This window comes from Macaca nemestrina, chromosome 5 (assembly GCF_043159975.1).
Source record: "Macaca nemestrina isolate mMacNem1 chromosome 5, mMacNem.hap1, whole genome shotgun sequence".
Lineage (NCBI taxonomy): Eukaryota > Metazoa > Chordata > Mammalia > Primates > Cercopithecidae > Macaca > Macaca nemestrina.
The window spans coordinates 70546625-70567621 of record NC_092129.1 but is presented as its reverse complement, the minus strand read 5'-3'; the positions used below and the strand labels follow the sequence as shown (position 1 = coordinate 70567621).

General features: G+C 41.1%; 2 protein-coding genes across 4 annotated transcripts in view; one reads left to right on the top strand and one right to left on the bottom strand.

Annotated features, from left to right (window-relative positions):
• The window catches only part of LOC105489039 (required for meiotic nuclear division 1 homolog), a 48621-nt gene that overhangs the window by 3629 nt on the left and 23995 nt on the right, over positions 1-20997 (top strand). For 2 of the 3 annotated variants that reach the window (XM_011753616.2, XM_011753614.2), the window contains exons 2-5: positions 1822-2339; positions 11561-11669; positions 14842-14917; positions 18539-18578. In XM_011753616.2, coding sequence (XP_011751918.2) covers positions 1836-2339; positions 11561-11669; positions 14842-14917; positions 18539-18578 — 729 coding nt within the window. In that variant the 5' untranslated portion in view covers positions 1822-1835. Of the gene's footprint in view, positions 1-1821; positions 2340-11439; positions 11670-14841; positions 14918-18538; positions 18579-20997 lie in introns of those variants that run through there. The other variant, XM_011753615.2, reaches the window with a different exon arrangement.
• Positions 14916-20997, bottom strand: part of LOC139363330 (serine/arginine repetitive matrix protein 1-like) — a 44799-nt gene continuing 38717 nt past the window's right edge. The window contains exon 5 of the mRNA XM_071096628.1: positions 14916-16125. The gene's annotated coding sequence lies outside the window, so the exon portion shown is untranslated. The remainder of the gene's footprint in view (positions 16126-20997) is intronic.

The following is a 20997-nucleotide window of genomic DNA, read 5'->3' as shown; positions in this document are numbered from 1 at the left end:
AGCAGGTTCTACCTCCTAAGTATCACTGTGAATCATCTTTGTCCTTATCCTGGAGAGAGGTAATAAATAAATAAAAGGTAGTGGGTAAGAGTGTTGACTTTGGAATTGGGAAAGCCTGGGTTTTACGTTAATTACGTCTCTGCAGCTTCTTAATGGTGAGCACTTAGCCTCTTTAAACCTCAGTTTCCTAATCAGTGAAATGGGATCATTATGAGGTGAGGCCGAGCACTTGGCATGTAGAAAGTGCTCAGAGTGATGTTAGAGTCTCTCTCGTTTCCTCCTGCACATCATCACCAAAAAGTTGTTTCAGGAACATACATTTGACTATGTGACTCTCAGAGTTAGAAGCTCAGCTTTCTCCCCACCTGTAGAAACTCTTTGGGATGACTTTATAGATCCTCTGGTGATCTGGTCACCGGTTCTTTTTCGGTCCTTACCTTCTGCAGCTCACTCCTACCTCCCCTGAGATAGGGAGATAAATAGGACTCCATGCCTGAAGTGTTTGACTTGCTGATCCTTCTGCCCTTTCAAGACTCAGTTCAAATGTCACCTCTGTGACAATGCCACACTCTTCACATGCTCCTTTCTCTGGAAAAGAGCAATTTGTGCATCTCATTCATTTTCCTCTGCTAGACTTTGAATTCTGAGATCATTGATTCATGTATCTCTAGCACCTAACGTGTTATTTTTAAAAAAAGAATTATTGATTACTACGGTCTAACTTTTTTGTTTGTTTGTTTTGAGACAGAGTCTCATTCTGTTGCCCAGGCTGGAGTGCAGTGGAGCGATCCTGGCTCACTGCAACCTCTGCCTCCCTGGTTCGAGCGATTCTGTATCTCAGCCACCTGAGTAGCTGGGATTAAAGGCACGCACCATCATGCCTGGCTGATTTTTTTTGTATTTTTAGTAGAGAGGGGTTTTCGCCATGTTCGCCAGGCTGGTTTTGAACTCCTGGCCTCAAGAGATTTCCCCCCCCACCCTTTTAGCCTCCCAGACTGCTGCGATTACAGGCATGAGCCACTGTGTGTGGCCTACTATAGGCTAACTTTAAAATAACACATTTCGTACTGTAAATAAGGGGGAAATTCTGTTTACCTTGTCTGGAAGGTTCATGTGTGTATCTGATGTGCCTCATGCACTCCCATGCCCAGCCCCAAGCTGAAAAGCACCTTCCCCTACTAGAATCAGCTTAGATCTTTCTGGGAGCCTTTCCTGATTCTTTTTTTTTTTCCCTGAGGCAGAAAAAAGGCTGGAGTGCAGTGGTACAATCATGACTCACTGCAGCCTCGGTCTCCTGGGCTCAAGTGATCCTCCCACCTCAGCCTGTGAGTAGCTGCGACTATAGGCCTGAGCTGCCATCACACCCAGCTAATTTTTAAATTTTTGTCATTTTTGTAGAGATAATGTTTGGCCATGTTGCCCCAGCTGGTCTGAAACTCTTGGACTCAAGCAATCCCTTTGCCTCAATCTCCCAGTGTGCTGGGATTACAAGTGTGAGCTACAGTGCCTGGCCAGTACAGATTTTTATATACTTGATATGCTAATGAAGTAAATGAAGTGGTCCCATCACTTTTTTTTTTTAAGGTTCTTGTTATGTCAGTAGCTTTATAATCTTGTAATCTTCCAGGAAGAAGGCCAAATGTTGATAAAGGCAAAGTGGCAGAAACACTGTACACTTTTTTAACCTTGTTCTTTTGCTAGAATTAGGATGTATCTGTTTTACAAATTTTTTTACAGAAACATGCCTATTACCTAGGGAAATATTATATATGTTTTAAGCGTTAATTTTAAAACTTGAACTTTGAATTCCTTTTCTTTTAGCTTGGGACGTGGTAATGCCAGCCACACTCCTCAGAGCCGTGGCCGGATCTCATCATATATTATCAAAAGCACATCAGTGCCGAAGAATCAGTCATCTAATGTTAAAACCACTTAAGGAATTTGAAAATACAACATGCAGCACACTGACAGTATGTCAAAACTTGGATTTCTTCCTTCCTGATAAAACATCTGGTGGTTTGAATAAGTCTCAGATCCTGGAAATGAACCAAAAAAAATCCAATACAAGCCTGCTCTCTCCATTAAATGCTGCTCGTTGCCAAGATGAAAAGGCACACCTTCCAACCATGAAATCCTTTGGTACTCACAGGAGAGTGACCCATAAACCACATCTATTGGGTTCTAAATGGTTTATAAAAATATTAAAGAGGCATTTCTCATCTATATCAACGGAAACATTTGTTCCAAAACAAGACTTCCCACAGATCAAGAGACCACTAAAAGCATCCAGGACCAGACAGCCATCCAGGACCAACCTTCCAGTTTTGTCCGTGAATGAGGTAAAGTAGGGGTGGCCGTGGCTCTTGTGCTTAGTGATCGTTGCTCACGCTAAACTAGTGTGCGTTGCACCCCAGCCTTACCACCAACGTCAGAGAACTGGCAGTCACTCAGACTTCCTCATCAAGATCTTTGAAGCCTAATAAATATCCAAAGGGATTCAAAATCTTAATTTTTAACAATTAATGATACATATAAAAACAAAATACAATAAAACATGAAAATATAGTTTATAAAAGATTTGGTATTGGTCTAAGGAAATTGAAAAAGAGGACCGATATTAAGTCCAGTCTAAGAATGGGACTGTAAAAAAAAAAAAAAAAAAAAATTAAAAAATCAAACTAGAAATTCTTCATCAAATTAAAAAAAAGTAACTGCCGACAGATAAGCCTTTATTAGGCTGTGGCAGTTGCATGGGTCGGTGAAATGACACGGTAAGGTAGCCTCCAAAAGCTGCAGGGGAGGAGGGCCTTGTTTTTTTATCCTCCTAAGGTTTAAGGGGTTATTTTTTTTATTCATCCTTAAGGAGTTTCTGGGAATTTTTCTGCTACAATTTGCATTTCTTCTTCAATAACAGGTTAAGGGTCAAGATCAAGCCCTTAGTAACCTTTGTGTCTTGCATAATACCTAGAACTGTATGTTGTACTTACATGTTTATTAAATTGGAAAGGATTGAAAAGAGGCAAGAGGATCTTTAATGCCAATAGTCATCAACATTAAAGATACTTTAAACTTGATGAAGACTTCTGAATCTATCAGAAAACAGGTTAGAATGTCTGTCTTCAAGTCTTGGTTCTGAAAAGTAGCCCCTGAGCCTGTTTAATTTGGGCCGTGTTTTTATTACTGTGTAGCTGACACCCCTTGGAAAGGTATACATACATACCTTTACTCATCCTCTGATTCGGAAGCTAGGAATTAATGAATGGTTTTTGTGTTGGATTCTGGAATGCTTTCAATTCTTGTGTGGTTTCTCTGAACCCAGGATGTGAAGGATGGAGTGTTGTGCGGCTACTGCTCCACCTTTCCTTTTGCTGGAGCTTTGGGGTAACCTGGGAAATTCAGTATTTAAGTGTCCAAGATGACATTAAGTGTAAAAACCTGAATTCATGGCAGATCCAAAAAAGAGAAAGCTCAGTTGTGTTCATTTGTAACATCTAACAGCACAGTGCGTCGGGTTTCTTAGGAAGAAGCTGATACAGTCAGAGATGTCCCTAGGCTATTTCTTTGGGCCATCCTTAGACTTGCAAGCAATTTTCCTAAATACCATATCTTATTTTTCTTTAGGTTTTTTTTTTTTTTTTCTACTTCCTTCCAGGAAAGAATTTGAAGTAGATTTTCAACATTCAACATAGTTTCAAATGAGATAATAAATACTTTTGCATATTAGAACAAATAGTTGACATGAACAGAGAAATGTTATGAAGTACCTGAAATGAATAATTTATTGAACATTGTGTTTTGAGAAGCCCGGTAATTAAAAGAGGAAATCCTCCTGGGATTTACTGTTTGTTGTTGTTTATTGTAGGAGAGGGCAGAGTAAAAACATAAAAATATCTTCAGAGAAATAACTTTTTCCAGCACCGAAATGAAGGAGTTATTTCATGGATTCTGTTATAGGAGACATTGTGTAACACGATAGACAATGACTTCAGTTGGAGTTTGGCAAAAATAAGCCGTATGCTGTCCTTCTGAAAGCACAGGCATATAATAGAAAATCAGATGTTTCTGGCCGGACGGTGGCTCACACCTGTAATCCCAACATTTTGGGAGACCAAGGCAGGTGGATTACTTGAGGTCAGGAGTTTGAGACCAGCCTGGCCAACATGGTGAAACCTTGTCTCTACAAAAATACAAAAAGTAGCCAGGCACGGTGGTGGTGCACACTTGTAATCCCAGCTGCTCGGGAGGCTGAGGCAGGAGGATCTCTTGAATCCAGGAGGCAGAGGTTGCAGTGAGCCAAGATCGCGCCACTGCATTCCAGCCTAGGTGACAGAGTGAGGCTCTGTCTTAGAAAAAAGAAGAAGATCATATGTTTCTAAAGTGATCTGAGATAATATAATTTTGGAACACCATTTTTTGAAGATTTTATTTTTCATAGAGAAAGCAGTCTTGGCATGACTAGGTAATATGTCCCCGGGACCGAAGCCTGACTTTCATCTGCCACAAATTGAGGGCCACTCCATTTTCATACGGCCATCATAGTGGTAAACCCTTTATACCACTTTATACCATCAAAGTAGTAAACCCTTTATGTCCTTTATACCATCAAAGTGGTAAACCCTTTATACCACTCTTGACTGAGACAAGGAAAAGCCTCTGCTTTGTGTCAAAAGCATGTGGACTTTGTTTTGTTCCCATAGTTGCACTGAGCTCATCTTTTCAGCTCTGCAGAACAACATGCATCTGGAGTTGGCTGAATGGTTTCAGTCACCCTCTCTGTTCGAATTAAATCTTTACCTGGTCTCATTTTCAGCGATCATCATCTGAGATATTCAACCCACATCCCTTTGGCTTACAGTTCCTAAAAGCAATAGTGGGTCCTGTGGCTTATGCCTATAATTCCAGTGCTTTGGGAGGCTGATGCAGGAAGACCACTTGAGGCCAGGAGTTCAAGACCAGCCTGGCAACATAGCAAGACTCCCATTTCTAAAAGACTTAAAAAAAAAAAAATTAGCCGGGCTTGGTGGTGCACACCTGTAGTCCTAGCTACTCAAGAGGCTGAGGTGGGAGGTTCGCTTGAGCCTGGGGGTTCCAGGCTACAGTGAGTCATGACTGCACCTCACTCCATCCAGCCTGGGCGACCGAGGGAGACCCACTAAACATCACCTCATTGAAACAAAAGATGTTCCCATCACTCGTGAAATTCCAAGGGTTTAGAAGCTCTGTGTTAGTAACTAAAGACCCACTAAACAAACGAGAAAACAATCATAGCAGTGCTTCTTATTAATGCCCAGTCTTTGAAGAGAACACCAGAGGATGGGAATGGCAGGTCTGAGTGGTGTGGAGCCTGATACCAGGGAGAATGTTTTCAGGCTAATAGCACAGTGTGTTATGGAATCACTAGTGGATTATTAACCATGTTTTTTGAAAAATGAAATAGAAAATAACAGAATACATTGCTCATGATAAAGGTAAATACTGGTTTGTGAAGCTATTGTGGCAATTATTGGTGTGTGAGCATAGATGTGTATATGTACTATGTATAATGATTTCTTATAGATTGTAGTAAAAAAAACTTAAAAGATAAAGCATAATACTGGTAACATAAAATGTATCTGTGTTTTTATAGCTTTCATCTCCAATGAGTACATTGCAGGAGAAAAGGCATTTTTCCTTAACATGATCTATGTACTCACAGTACCTCTGACATCAAATATATGGGAGCCTTTTCCTCCTCCTCCCAGCCAGTTCTCCAATTCTCCAGACACTAACAAGGTGTCCTGCAATTCAGTTCAATTCCAGCACTAGCCAGAGTTAGTGCAGACCCCAGTTAATTAAGCTCAGCCCCACAAGACTGCCCTCCCTGTTGACACCTGTGCTTCTGACCAACCAGCTCTATGACCACCACCCTCTCTTCAGGTTTGATGATTTGCCAGAATGTCCCACAGAACTCAGGGAATCACTTTATTTACGTTTACTGGTTTTTTATAGAGTATACAAAATAACAGCCAGATGTAGAGGTGCACAGGGTGAAGTTTAGAAGGGCCTGGAACTCAGGAGCTTCTGTTCCTTGTGGAATTGGGCTGTGCCACCCTCCTGGCACATGGATGCATTGATCAATGCAGGAGCTCTCCAGACCCCGTTGTTCAGGTGTTTTTATGGAGGTTTCATTGTGTAAACCGTGATTGATGATTAACTCAATCTCCAGCCCCTCTCCATTCACTAGAGGTTAAGGGTGGGGTTGAAAGTTCTAAGCTTCTAATCAAAGTTTGGTCTTTCTGGTAACCACGCCCCATCCTGAAGCTGTCCAGAACACTGGGAGTCACCTCATTAAAACAAAAGACGTTCCCATCACTCATGAAATTCCAAGGGATTTAGAAGCTCTGTGTTAGTAACTAAAGGCAAAGAGCAAATACTACAACCAAAAATGCCTCTGTCACTTAGAAAATTACAGGGGTTTTAGGAGTCTGTACTGGGAACCAAGGACAAAGACCAAATCACTATAGAAGCAGCATTGCTGTAATACACCAATTTTCTTCAGTAATACAGTGTAAGTGAAAGTACAATTTTTTTAAAAATGTTCTGATCAGAGCATGTGATGCTTCTGAAACAAGAATCATATATAGATTTCTAGCCCCATCTGCTGGACCGTGTCTTCTGTGACCAGAAAAACAAAACATACTAAAATATTGGGGTTTTGGGTTTTTGTTTTTTGGGTTTTTAAAAACATTTTGAAATAGAGAAGCCCTAAATCTTGTAAGTATTATAGGTTGGTTTGACACATTTATTTAAGAGCAAGTTGTAGCTCCCCATCCTGAAATCCAAAATATGCTTTACATGTATATGTAGCTAATGCTTAATAAGGATTCACTATAAAAATCCAGAGAAAGATGTATAAAAATGAAAGCTGCTCAGAAAACAATAGCATCTTTAATAAGGAGGAAAAAAAGCAGACAAGACATTCTGGCCGGGCGCGGTGGCTCACGCCTGTAATCCCAGCACTTTGGGAGGCCGAGACAGGCGGATCACGAGGTCAGGAGATCGAGACCATCCTGGCTAACACGGTGAAACCCCGTCTCTACTAAAAAACACAAAAAACTAGCCGGGCGAGGTGGCGGGCACCTATAGTCCCAGCTACTCGGGAGGCTGAGGCAGGAGAATGGCGTGAACCCGGGAGGCGGAGCTTGCAGTGAGCTGAGATCCGGCCACTGCACTCCTGCCTGGGTGACAGAGCGAGACTCCGTCTCAAAAAAAAAAAAAAAAAAAAAAGACATTCTATGGTTCTTTCCTTTTACCAAATAGGCTACAATTAAAAAAGCAAAGAAAATAAAACCAAAACAAAATGTCTAAAACGTCAGGTTCATCTATTAATAGAAGAAGCACACAACTAAGACTCAAGAGCTAAGAAGTTTAAGAATACAGAAAGTAGCGTGGCAAACCATATAAGCTGAGTGACATTGGATGGATAGAACTTTCAGCCAAACTAAATGGGAGATCCCGAGAGGAGGAAAGGGGATGGTTGACAGTCTGGAAAACCTACGACAAAGATGCTTAGGATGGCTAAGTGAAAACAGATTGTGTTTAAAGATTTATTCATGGCCGGGCGCGGTGGCTCAAGCCTGTAATCCCAGCACTTTGGGAGGCCGAGGCGGGCGGATCACAAGGTCAGGAGATCGAGACCACAGTGAAACCCCGTCTCTACTAAAAATACAAAAAATTAGCCGGGCGCGGTGGTGGGCGCCTGTAGTCCCAGCTACTCAGGAGGCTGAGGCAGGAGAATGGCGGGAACCCGGGAGGCGGAGCTTGCAGTGAGCCGAGATCGCGCCACTGCACTCCAGCCTGGGCAACAGCGTGAGACTCCGTCTCAAAAAAAAAAAAAAAAAAAAAAAAAAAAAAAGATTTATTCATAATCTATTTGGAGCTTAGAATATATTTTCTCATAAAAATAGTGATTGACTTGCCTTGTCCCGTCCTTGAGAGTTGAAAATAGTACACGTTCTCAATTTGCTGTTAGTGTCTGAATATTCACATAATTTGGGATACCAGATTGCCCAAAACTCAGTTCTGAATATATTGTGCCCTTTGTTTTTATCTCCAAGTGGCAGTTTTTAAAACTAGCCTTTTACCTTGATTTAAAATAATAGTGCCTGGCTGGGCATGGTGGCTCACGCCTGTAATCCCAGCACTTTGGGAGGCCGGGTTGGGCAGATCATCAGAGGTCAGGAGTTTGAGACCAGCCTGGCCAACTTGGCGTAACCCCATCTCTACTAAAAATACAAGATTAGCCAGGTGTGGTGGTGCATGCCTGCAATTCCAGCTTCTTGGGAGGCTGAGGCAGGGTAATCGCTTGAATCCAGGCGGTGGAGGTTGCAGTGAGCTAAGATTGCACCACTGGCACTCCCGCCTGGGCGACAGAGGAAGACTCCGTCTCAAAAAATAATAAATTAAAAAAAAAATAGAGTAAAATAGTAGTGCCTGCCACCACCATCAAACAGACCTTGTACTCTAATGCCAAGCTGTATATGGGATGCTTGCTGGCACATCTTCATTGGCACTATAAAATATGGCCAAGAAAATAAACTCTGAGAGTAGGAAGTCTGTGTTGGTTAGGAGTAACTTTGTCCGGGCTCTCTGGACTCTCAGAGTAAGAAGTCTGTGTTGGTTAGGAGTAACTTTGTCCTGGCTCTCTGGTGTAAAGCTCTCAAATGTGACTATGTCAATCCGGGTGGGATGATGGACTCGGCTCTGTCTGCAACATGCCATTTTGCAGAGAAGCACTCTAATGCATAAGCTTTTTATGCTGTAAAATATAGTAGCTGAAATTAAATGCCACTTTTTCAAAGGTGAATTAATGGAGAGCCTGGTGAAAGTCAAAGCTTTTTGATGTATAAAACTTGATAAATGGACCTATTCCATCAATAGGCAAAGTATAACAACCTATCTACATAGATAGTATGTAATTTCTGCACAGGTCTCTGTTTAGTAAATACATCACTGTATATCAATCTGGAATTTTGCTCCAATAAAGGAACATAAAGTTTTGTTTTTGTTTGAGACGGAATCTTGCTGTGTCACCCAGGCTGGAGTGCAGTGGCGCAATTTTGGCTCACTGCAACCTCTGCCTCCTGGATTCAAGGGATTCTCCTGCCTCAGCCTCCTGAGTAGCTGGGATTACAGGTGCCAGCCACCACACCCGGCTGGATTTTTGTATTTTTAGTAGAGCCAGGGTTTCACCATGTTGACCAGGCTGGTCTCGAACTCCTGACCTCAAGTGAGCCACCCGCCTCAGCCTCCCAAAGTTCTGGGATTACAGACATGAGTCATTGCGCCTGGCCAAGAATATTTTTTGGGGGAAAAAAAAAAAAAAAAAAGTAGTACACATTCTTAGCGCAGATGGGCTCGGCCAATAACACATGATGGAGAAGGAGATGTGAGACAACAGGGAGAAGCAGGGAGGGTGTGGGCTGGAGACCCTGGGACCCCCTGCCAGATCTTCCACTCGGTCAGAAGATGGTGGAAATCTGGATTTTTGTGTGAAATCTCTCAGTTTATTGTTGACAAGTCAATTCAAATTTTAGAAACGTGATGTAGGTCAGCTCTTGAGTTAGATGGTTCTCCAAGCTGCCAGTTTACAACTCTGATTCTAGCGAAAGAGACAGCCTCTACCATTTTCAGTACAGCTATAGGAAGATCCTTCAGTGGACTACCTTATGACCTTCTTATCTCCTTTTTCTGCCTCTTGCTCTTCCCACTTCAGCCCAAACTAAGCACATGAGCTCTAGCCATCACAGAAGTAATTCTGACATCCAACCTAACATACTGTGATTTCACCTAGCAAGCTTGAGTGAATTTGTCAGGTCTTACAGAGTGTGGAGCCTGCCCCATGTCTCGCCTGATGTCCTTTGCTAGGGTTCCTTTCTTTCAACTAGCTTCAGCTCTACAGACATAGTATGTCAGCTCTTTTTAACTCCATGGAGCCTTAAAAAGAACTAGTGCTCACAGGTCTAAACCTTAAGCATATGCCTGTTCCCTATACTCTGGTAACTCCTGATACATTTTTATTTGTGTATCCCCGTGTACCTACTTTTGTATGTGACTATGGGAATTAGCTAATTTGGAAGGAATTAGCAGTTTTCTGCTCATAATCAGGGTACTACATCCATTTATCCCCACATTCCCCAGTAATTTCAGCTTGTCTGACTTCTATTTTTTTCTAATTGAATTCGTCTCATTTTGCTTATGAGTAGATACTTTATTGATTTTGGATTTTTCAGTTTGCATGGATCCTCAGGTTCTCTGTTATTCTTTTACCTTTAAACCACACATCAGAGCTGTGGAACGGATTGAGGAAGAGCAAATGGGGTCAGGTCATTTCATGAGAAAGAGCCAGGAGTTGCGGGATGTAGGTGGGAGGAAGGAATGAATTAATATATATTCTCTAGAATTTCATACTAGGAATATACAGAACGGAAAAGAATTGGGGAGCTGAGATGAGTAAGTCCTAAGAATAAATGTTGATTTAGTGACTCATAAACTTCTTTTGGCCAACTAGAATCTCAACCGTTGAACACTTGTGTTAGCCACAATGCGGAGCAGTTTATGCTTATTAGCTTACTTAAACTTTACAACAACCCCGTAAAGTAAGCATTATTGCTATTCTGATATTCTTTTAAAATTGTAACCAACTTCTGTGCCTAAAATGTTAACTCTTACGCCAATAGCTTTCAAACTTTATTGACCACATCTCATAGAAATATATTTAACATTTTGCATACATAGCGACCTAGAGTAGATACATACATATAAGTGACAGAAAACTTCATAAAATAACATTTCCTGTGAATAATGTGCTGTAATATTTTTCTATTTAGTTTTATTAAAAAGCTGTTTTGGGCCAACCAAACTGATATCAGAACTCACTAATGTGTTGTGACCTACAATTTGAAAAAAAACAGCATTGAGCCATAGTTCTTACCATCTTTCCTCATATGTACACAGGCAAGATGAGGCATGAACCAAAGTACTAAGCAAACCAAGACACATGCTCAGATGTACAGACCTTTTTGTTTGATGTTAACTAGTGTAAAAATACTGTAATTCCTTTGGTGATTTAAAGGAATCTGCTGTACAAGAGTAGTTACAAATTAGGAAATGACCTCAAATACCAACATTGCTTTGAAAAAGACTCATGGAAACTCAGGGTTGGAGAGACTTAACTATCATTCCATCCAGTCACCCATGTGATGCCTTAATCATCTCTATTTTGTATTCAATCTGTGCTTGAGACACTACCAGTTGAGAGTGGCTTGCCTTTCAGAATAACCCATTCCAACTTTTTGCCTGGTGGGAGGGAGCAAGTGCTTTGGAAGATTGAACTGAAATTTGTCTCCCAGTAACTTGGTTCTCTTCATCTTCATCCCATCCCTTGTATCGCCCTTGGAGATGTTTGAAGAAAACTCTGGAGTTCTAGCTTTGCAGAATGGAGTCCCATAGGGTGCTCAGCAGCCATCACAGATGCTTCAGCCTCTTGGTAACCCATGTTGTGCTCATCTCCCTGGAACAGGACCTAATGCACTGCACAGCATTTGCAACGGCAGATGAGTATCATCTGGGAAATCTGTCTCAAGATCTGGCCTCCCACGGATATGTTGAAGTAACAAACTTGCCTAGAGGTACTTCTTCTTGAACCTGGGGCCAAGTATATTAAAATGTATTGGATAATTTTCCTATGATACTATCTTAAGTATGTATTTGTTTGCAATTCATTTTCTTTTGAAAGGATTGTATCATAAAAGTGGGTGTTGAATTTCTTTATACAGATGACAAAGTTAAGAAATGAAAATGTACAGAGAACTTCTCATTAAAACCAGTATGATTTATTAAGCATTATTTATAGGATCATTATTACTTGAGGTGGTCAGAGGTCATACTACTTCATTTCTAGCACATTAAGAAGTTATTTTAGTTTGTGTGTGTGTGTATGTTTTTTTTTTTGTTTTTTGAGACGGAGTTTCGCTGTCGTTGCCCAGGCTGGAGTGCAATGGCGGGATCTTGGCTCACTACAACTTCTGCCTCCCGGGTTCAAGCGATTCTCCTGCCTCAGCTCCAGAGTAGCTGGGATTACAGGCATGCGCCACCACACCTGGCTAATTTTTGTATTTTTAGTAGAGACAGGGTTTCTCCATGTTGGTCAGGCTGGCCTCAAACTCCCAACCTCATCTGATCCTCCTACCTTGGCCTCCCAAAGTGCTGGGATTACAGGTTTGAGCCACGGCACCCAGCCCGTTATTTTAGTCTTATAGAAGAACCATGAAGTTGATAGACATGGGGAGAGCCTTTAAAAAAAATTTACCAGCTCAATCTAATACTTTAAAACAATTAGTTAGCCGGGTGCAGTGGCTCACGCCTGTAATCCCGGCACTTTGGGAGGCCAAGGCGGGCAGATCACCTGAGGTCGGGAGTTCGAGACCAACCTGACCAACATGGAGAAACGCCTGTCTCTACTAAAAATACAAATAATAATAAAACAACTAGTTAAAAATAAAAATGAAAAAGAAGAAAATTAAAATGAACTTAATTGAGGATTTTTATGGTGATATCAGGAAGGATTCTTGAGAAATGGCTTGCTTTACATTAACTAAAAATAATTTAGGCCAGTCATGGTGGCTCAGGCCTGTAATCCCAGCACTTTGGGAGGCTGAGGCAGGTGGATCACTTGAGGTCAGGAGTTCGAGACCAGCCTAGCCAACATGGCAAAACCCCCATCTCTACTAAAAATACAAAAATTAGCCAGGTACAGTGGCATGAGCCTGTAGTCCCAGCTACTCGGAGACTGAGACACAAGAATTGCTTGAACCTGGAAGGTGGAGGTTGCAGTGAGCTGAGATCATGCCACTGTGCTCCAGCCTGGACGACAGAGTGAGACTCTGTCTCAAAAAACAAATAAATAAATAGGCCAGGCGTGATGGCTCATACCTGTAATCCTGCACTCTGGGAGGCTGAGACAGGCAGATCACCTGAGGTCAGGAGTTTGAGACCAGCCTGGCCAACATGGTGAAACCCCACCTCTACTAAAAATACAAAAATTAGCTGGGCATGGTGGTACGTGCCTGTAATCCCAACTACTCAGGAGGCTGAGGCAGGAGAATCACTTGAACCTGGGAGGCGGAGGTTGCAGTGAGCCAAGATCATGCCACTGCACTCCAGCCTGAGTGACAGAGCAAGACTCTGTCTCAAAAATAAATAAGTTACTTAGAACATTTTGATGAATAAACTTTTACCGTGAAACTCAGGATAGCCCAATACCCAGAACATTTATTAATTTACCTCAGAGTAGCAAAAATAGGTTGAAAGTCTTCCTGTAACAGAGGAAATTCTTAAGAATCAATCCCATAGAAGATAGTTGAAATATCATTGTGATAATCCAAACAGACCGTTTGTGATTAGGTGACAAAAACAAGCATAGTTGACTTAGAAAGACAGAGCTATGTCTAGAGCCCGTTGGGATGAAAATTTGCCTGGAGGTACTGTTGGCTGACGCTGAAGGCTGCCAGCTGTGTGGTCTGTGCTTCACAAAATTGGGGGCTTCACTGCCCTGGGTTGTTTCAGTCAATTTTATTTTGCTTTTGGCTGCATAGGCAAACCCTGTCCTATGTAGGATGTAGTAATTAACAATTTACAAAAAAATAATAATAATAATTTTGGTCTCTGTCTGAATTGCCCATCACCCAACCTTTACCAGATATTTCTGAAGCTTTGAGGATCCTAACTTTATGTTAATTTCATTAAGACATACAACCTTTTGCAAATTAAGAGTATATTTATTAATTGATTAACATTGGTTGTCATTTATATTATGGAATATATGCTTATGATAAATATCAATATACTAATATGTAAAGCAACTTCTTATGATGAATATTGGTATATTAGTATATGTTTAACAACACTTAGGCCAGGCCCCGTGGCTCATGCCTGTAATGCACTTTGGGAGGCCAAGGCAGGAAGATGGCTGGAGCTCAGGAGTTCAAGACCAGCCTGGGCAACATAGTGAGACCTCATCTCTACAAAACATGAACAAAAACTTAGCCGGGTGCAGTGGTGCATGCCTGTAGTCCAAGCTACTTGGGAGGCTGAGGTGGGGGGAGTCCCTTGAGTCCAGGAGGTTGAGGTTGCATTGAGCTGAGATCATGGCACTGCACTTAGCCTGGGAGACAGAGCAAGACCCTGTCTCAAAAAAAAGAAAAATAAATTTTTTTAATAGTTGCCGGTGGCTGCAGTGGTAGCCCCTGCAGTGGTTAACCTTGAAATCACATATGTTTTGAAATGATCAGTATCTTTATTTCTGTGTATTTTCTATTGCCCTACTCTTTATACTTTAAAATTCAGCAGAAGGAGTAGTTTGCAAATATTAAAATTGCATTATTAATGAAATAGTATTTAAAGGAAGAGAATATATTAATACTTCAAATTTTATTTTTAATTAATTTCGTAGAAAGAAGTCTGATTCTTGACACTTAGTTATATCGAACCTAAGACTTTAATAATTATCTGGACTAGTGATTATTGAATCAAAATGGGCATGAATGAGCTCTAATAATAATATCACAGGTTGTTGAATGTTTTATGAAAGTAATTGCTGATCATTTTTTTGGTGGTCATAGTTGCATTTTTATATATTAAATCCTTTCAGAGGCCTTAGTAGAAAGATGGTGATTGGGTTACAGAGCACTCCGTGGTATATAAAGAAATGATCTTAAGTACTTTATTAGAGTGTTTATAGGTGACTCTTATACCTTGTGTTACCTTGACATAGCTTTTTTGTTCATTTATTTTAAATCACAGATGCAGCAAATATTTTGGTGATGGGTGTGGAAAATTCTGCAAAAGAAGGTGATCCTGGAACGATATTCTTCTTCAGGTAAGACAGGAAAGAAGCCCCATTAGGTGATGATGGGTTTGGGTCAAGTAATTGTGGTCTTTAAAGGTGCAGGCATACCTTTCTTAACAGTAAATGTGTTCAAATTGTATTTGTGATTTAAATTTATCACTTAATTCTTATTTAATCTAGGAGAGTTTGTCACTTTTAGGAATTCTCTGGTAAACCCTCTTATAAAGTAAAGAATTTTTCAAACAAGTGAATGATCTTCCCCGGGGTGTCTGTCTTTGTACATACGGATTTTCATGGACTAAATTTCTGGAAAGCAGCCAAATTCCTATTCATCTTTAGTGCCCCTTGTCAGACTCCTGCCCCAGGGAAACTCCTGCTACCTCCCTGCTGTCTCTTCTTGCATTTTCTTTCTTTTCTCCCTTCCCCTTTGGTAGCTCTTTAAAGTTTTAGCTTACCTCTCCAGAGGTTTTAGACTAGGAGACTCACATGCACACTTACGCCTTTTATCTAAAGGCTGACTCAATACTAAATATTCCACAGTAGCTGCCTGGGAATGATGATAATGATAGAACTGTGTGAAATAATCTCATTTATCCTCACCACACTCGATGAAGGTCTGTTACTCCTATTTTGCACCTAAGGAAACTGAGGGTCATAGGGATTAAGTGAATTACCCATAGTCATGAGACTAATACGTGACAGAACAGAAACACATGGAACATCTGTAGGAATCCAAAGTCGAGTAAAGTTTTTGTGGTCATAATCCTTACAGTTGATTATAAGTGGAAGTTCTTTTTTCCTTTCAATGCCTACCTTCCTGTTGACCCCATCTTTAGAGATAATCAAGATTCCAGCATTTAATTCAAGTAGAATAATAGCATCCCTGTTGTTCTGAGTGAGGAATTTAGATTTCTGAGGGACTCTAGATCAGCACTGTCCAGTAGAAATATAATGCAGCCTCGGCCAGGCGCAGTGGCTCATGCCTATAATCCCAGCACTTTGGGAGGCCGAGGTGGGCGGATCACAGGGGCAGGAGTTCAAGACCAGCCTGGCCAACATGGTGAAACCCTGTCTTTACTAAAAATACAAAAAATTAGCTGGGCATGGTGGAGGGTGCCTGTAATCCCAGCTACTCAGGAGGCTGAGACAGGAGAATCACTTGAACTCAGGAGGCAGAGGTTGTGGTGAGCTGAGATCGTGCCATTGTACTCCAGCCTGGTGACAGAGTGAGACTCTGCCTAAAAAAAAAAAGAAAAGAAAAAGAAATATAATGCAAGCCTCATATGTAATGATACATTTTCCAGTAACCACATTTTAAATATTTTTAAAAAGATAAAATTAATTTTGGCCGGGCGCGGTGGCTCAAGCCTGTAATCCCAGCACTTTGGGAGGCTGAGATGGGCGGATCACGAGGTCAGGAGATCGAGACCATCCTGGCTAACACAGTGAAACCCCGTCTCTACTAAAAAAATACAAAAAACTAGCCGGGCGAGGTGGCGGGTGCATGTAGTCCCAGCTACTCGGGAGGCTGAGGCAGGAGAATGGCGTAAACCCGGGAGGCGGAGCTTGCAGTGAGCTGAGATTCGGCCACTGCACTCCAGCCTGGGCGACAGCGAGACTCCGTCTCAACAACAACAACAACAACAAAATTAATTTTGAACAACACAAATAATATGTTTCTTGAAATTAATTTTAACAACGTATTTTATTCAACCCAGCATATCTAAAATATTATCATTTCAACATGTAATTAATAATGATATTTTTTCACTCTTTATACTAAATCTTTCAATTTTGCAGTGTACTTTACACTTACACTTACAGCACATCTCAGTTTGCACCAGGCATGTTTCAAGCGCTCAGTAGCCACATGTGGCCTCTGAATACCATATTGTACAGCGCAGTGCATTCCTCTAGATGGAGGAATACGCAATTCACCAGACCTCTCTTCTGCCTGGAAGGGATTCTCTGAACTGATACTTTGGCTGTGGCTTGAAATACCTCTCAAATCCATATTCAGAAAGGGCCTTATCCCTGCCTGTTGTAACAGCTGACTTATTGTCTCCCTGCCTGCCTGCTCACCCACCACCAGTCTGTTTGTCTATTGTAAGCAGGGTCATTCTTCAGTGGCCATTTCTGACCATTATACTCTCCTGCCTAAATTTCCATGGACTATGAACAAGTTCTTGATCACTACATAAAGTTCCCTTCTGTATTGGCCGCTGCTTGCCTCTTCAACCTGGTTGCCCACTACTTGACCACATCTGCAGCCATGCAGCTGCTGGCTGTTTATTCTGAGATGCTGCTGTGCTCCCTCCCGCCTCCTCTCTGAGCCTGTGTGTCCCCTCTGCTGTGTTGTCTCCTCTTGTTTTCTCATTTGGCTACCTCTGCTAGTCCTTTAGCAAAGGGGTCCCTCTGGTGTACATCCCATGGTATAGTCTGCGTACTTGTGTAGCACTGATCACACGCTGTTGTAATTGGTGGCCTAAGTGTCAGCCCCAGTCTTTTCTAGGTTGAGGATAGGAATGAAATCATACTTACCTTTCTGTCACAAATACTAAGCATGGACGGCTGGGCGTGGTGGCTCAAGCCTGTAGTCCCAGCACTTTGGGAGGCTGAGACGGGCGGATCACGAGGTCAGGAGATTGAGACCATCCTGGCTAACACAGTGAAACCCCATCTCTACTAAAAAAATACAAAAACCTAGCCGGGCGAGGTGGCGGGCGCCTGTAGTCCCATCTACTCGGGAGGCTGAGGCAGGAGAATGGCGTAAAACCCAGGAGGCGGAGTTTGCAGTGAGCCGAGATCAGGCCACTGCACTCCAGTCTGGGCGACAGAGCGAGACTCCGTCTCAAAAAAAAAAAAAAGAAAAAAGAAAAAACTAAGCACAGACCCACACATATACTAAATACTTAAGAAATGTTTAAAGAATAATGTGGGGCCGTTAATATTTTTACCTTTCTTTATTTCCTCCTTTCCTTCCTCCAGTGCAGTGACCCTGAGCCATAACTCCTGTTTTTATTTACTACCTGAAACAGCTTCAACACGTCAAACTTCAGAAATCAAAACAAGTGCATTTGTAGTTTTAGACCCTAAATAATGTTAAAGCCATAATCAGAGTCAGAGGGCCTCCTATGGTGTCATTGTAGTTCTGTTCAAAGCACTGTGAGCACCGGGAGCATTATTCCATAGAGGCCTTTAACCATCTGGCGCTTAAATTAACCACCATCTCTTTATTCCACAACTATTACAGGCATAGTCCTTTATTCCTTGCCATAGTAGAATCTGCCTAATGAGAGCTAAAACAAGGTCTCAGAAAATTTCCTTATTCTGATTTCTATGGATCAGAATTGAACCAGGTATGAAAGAGTCTACATATGTGAAGTTTTATAGTATTACAATAATGGCTATTTGTTTGGCAAACCACGTGAGAAATCATAAATTTTGGGGAGGCCAGGTTTTATCAAGAATTTTATTTTCGCTGTTATTGTAGCAAGCTTACCTAAGGACCATAATAGCAAATTAGTAAGTACATCATATTTTGAAAAATCGCATCCTGTATATATTCTAGAAGTTACATGGTTTTATATATGACCCTAAAGAATGTATTCTACCTGTATCTTAGTTGGTTCTTTTATTTTTTTAAATCAGGGAAGGAGCTGCTGTGTTTTGGAATGTGAAAGACAAAACTGTAAGTGTAAATAAAAATGTGAAAGTATAAAAATGTAGTTTTGTGAGAATGAACTAATTAGCACAAACTGAAACATTAGAAATTAATAGATAATGCACAACTTATTTGCTCTGTATTACATGATACTTATCAGTTTCAGCTTCCAAAATATATTGTATTTTGGGTTAAGAGTTCCTGTGTTTTCCTTTCTCTAGATACACACTAGTTTGTGGAGAATCAGAACCATCCTAACTATACTGCACACAGAAATAAGTACTGTAGACTTTGCATGTTGTACTGTACAAAATGTATACACAGTTCATTGGAAGCTGGTCGCATTGAGGGTTCTTTTAGGTCAAGTTGTCTAGAACTTACTAATGGGAAATAATTTTTTCAATATCCAAATCAAGATTTGTTTAATACAACCGTTTTAGAGGCAAATTGGTAATCTCCATTAAAGCCTTTATATTTAACCCAGCAATTTTACACCTAGAAATTTATCCAAAGGAAATAATCATAACTATTCACGATGATTTTTGTACAGAAGTGTTCATCAGAGCAATATTTATAATGGCAAAAATTAGAAATTACCAAAATACACAATAATAGTTTGTTAAATACATCCATATACTACAGTTATACTACAGATTCCCTTAGAAATCATGTAAAAAAAAGTCTATTTCTGGGAGATTACCATATATATAATACAGTTACATTAAAAGAGCTGATTATACGGCCAGGCACGGTGGCTCACACGTGTAATCCCAGCACTTTGGGAGGCCAAGGCCGGCAGATATCTTGAGGCCAGGAGTTCGAGACCAGCCTGGCCAACATGGTGAACCCCATGTCTACTAAAAATACAAAAATTAGCTGGGCTTGGTGGTGTGCACCTGTATCCCCAGCTACTCGGGTAACTGAGGCACAAGAATCGCTCAGAGGCAGAGGTTGCAGTGAGCCAAGATCAGGCCATTGCACTCCAGCCTGGGAGACAGAGGGATACTCTGTCTCAAAAAAAAAAAAAAAAAAAGGTTACGAAATATAACCAATATAATCTCAGAACTGGTTAAAACACATGCTTTATATAATCCCAATTTTACTAAAAGGAAACACACACAGAAAATATAAATGACCAATAAATATAAGAAAATACAAGTTGGCTGTTTGAAGTTGCAAAGATGTAAAAGGCTGATAAACCTCATTTTCTTAAGAGTAGTTTCATAAATGTTTAGATTCTACATTTGAAAAAACTACTTTGGAGAGCAGGCTAGCAATATCATAAGTGTGGGCCAGGTGTGGTAGCTCACACCTATAATTTTACCACTTTGGGAGTCTGGGGTGGGAGGATCACTGAAGCTCAGGAGTTCCAGACCAGTCTGAACAACGTAGTGAGATCCCATCTCTACAAAAAGTTTTTAGAGCTGGGTGCGGTGGCTCACGCCTGTAATCTCAGCACTTTGGGGGACCGAGGCTGGTGGATCACAAGGTCAGGAGATCAAGACCATCCTGGATAACATGGTGAAACCCCATCTCTACTAAAAATACAAAAAAAATTAGCCACACCTAGTGGCGGGCGCATGTGGTCCCAGCTGCTCAGGAGGCTGAGGCAAGAGAATGGTGTGAACCCAGGAGGCAGAGCTTGCAGTGAGCCGAGATTGTACCACTGCACTTCAGCCTGGGCGATTGAGCAAGACTCAAAAAAAAAAAAAAGTTTTTAGAACTTAGCCAGGTGTGGTAGTGTGTGCCTGTAGTCCCAGCTACTTGGAAGATTGAGGCAGGAGGATCACTTGAACCCAGGAGTTTGAGACTGCAGTGAGCTATGATTGCATCAGTAGCATCACTGCACTCTAGCCTAGGTGACAGAGTGAGACCCTGTCTCTTACATATATACATATTGTGTAAGTGCACATATCTTTTTATGTAGCAGTTCCTAAAGAAATATTCCCACAAGGCCATGAAGACCTATGCACAAGTATGGCACATTGCAACATTGTAATAGTAGAGAGTAGGAAAAATTCCCCATGGAGGACACACCTAGGTTGGTTAAATAAATTGTAGTTCCCTTGTTAAGGAAAATAGTGTTGAAAATGTTCATGTGCATAATATCCTATTTTACATAAAAAGCAGCATAAATAGGTACATATATACACATAAAAAGTCTGGAAGGATATGCACCAAGTTTAATCATGGTTGCCTCTGGGGATTAGGATTTCAGTAGGGCAGAGAGAAAGAGATGATCACTTCCCACACCTGTGTGGCTTAATTTTGTATCAGTATATTGGGCTTTACTTTACTTTTCATTTTTTTTTCTTTGCACAACATGCAAAACACAGTACTTGCACAACATGCAAAGTCTACAGTACTTCTTTCTGTGTGCAGTATAGTTAGGATGGTTCTGGTGCCACCACACCCAGATAATTTTTGTATTTTTTTGTAGAGACAG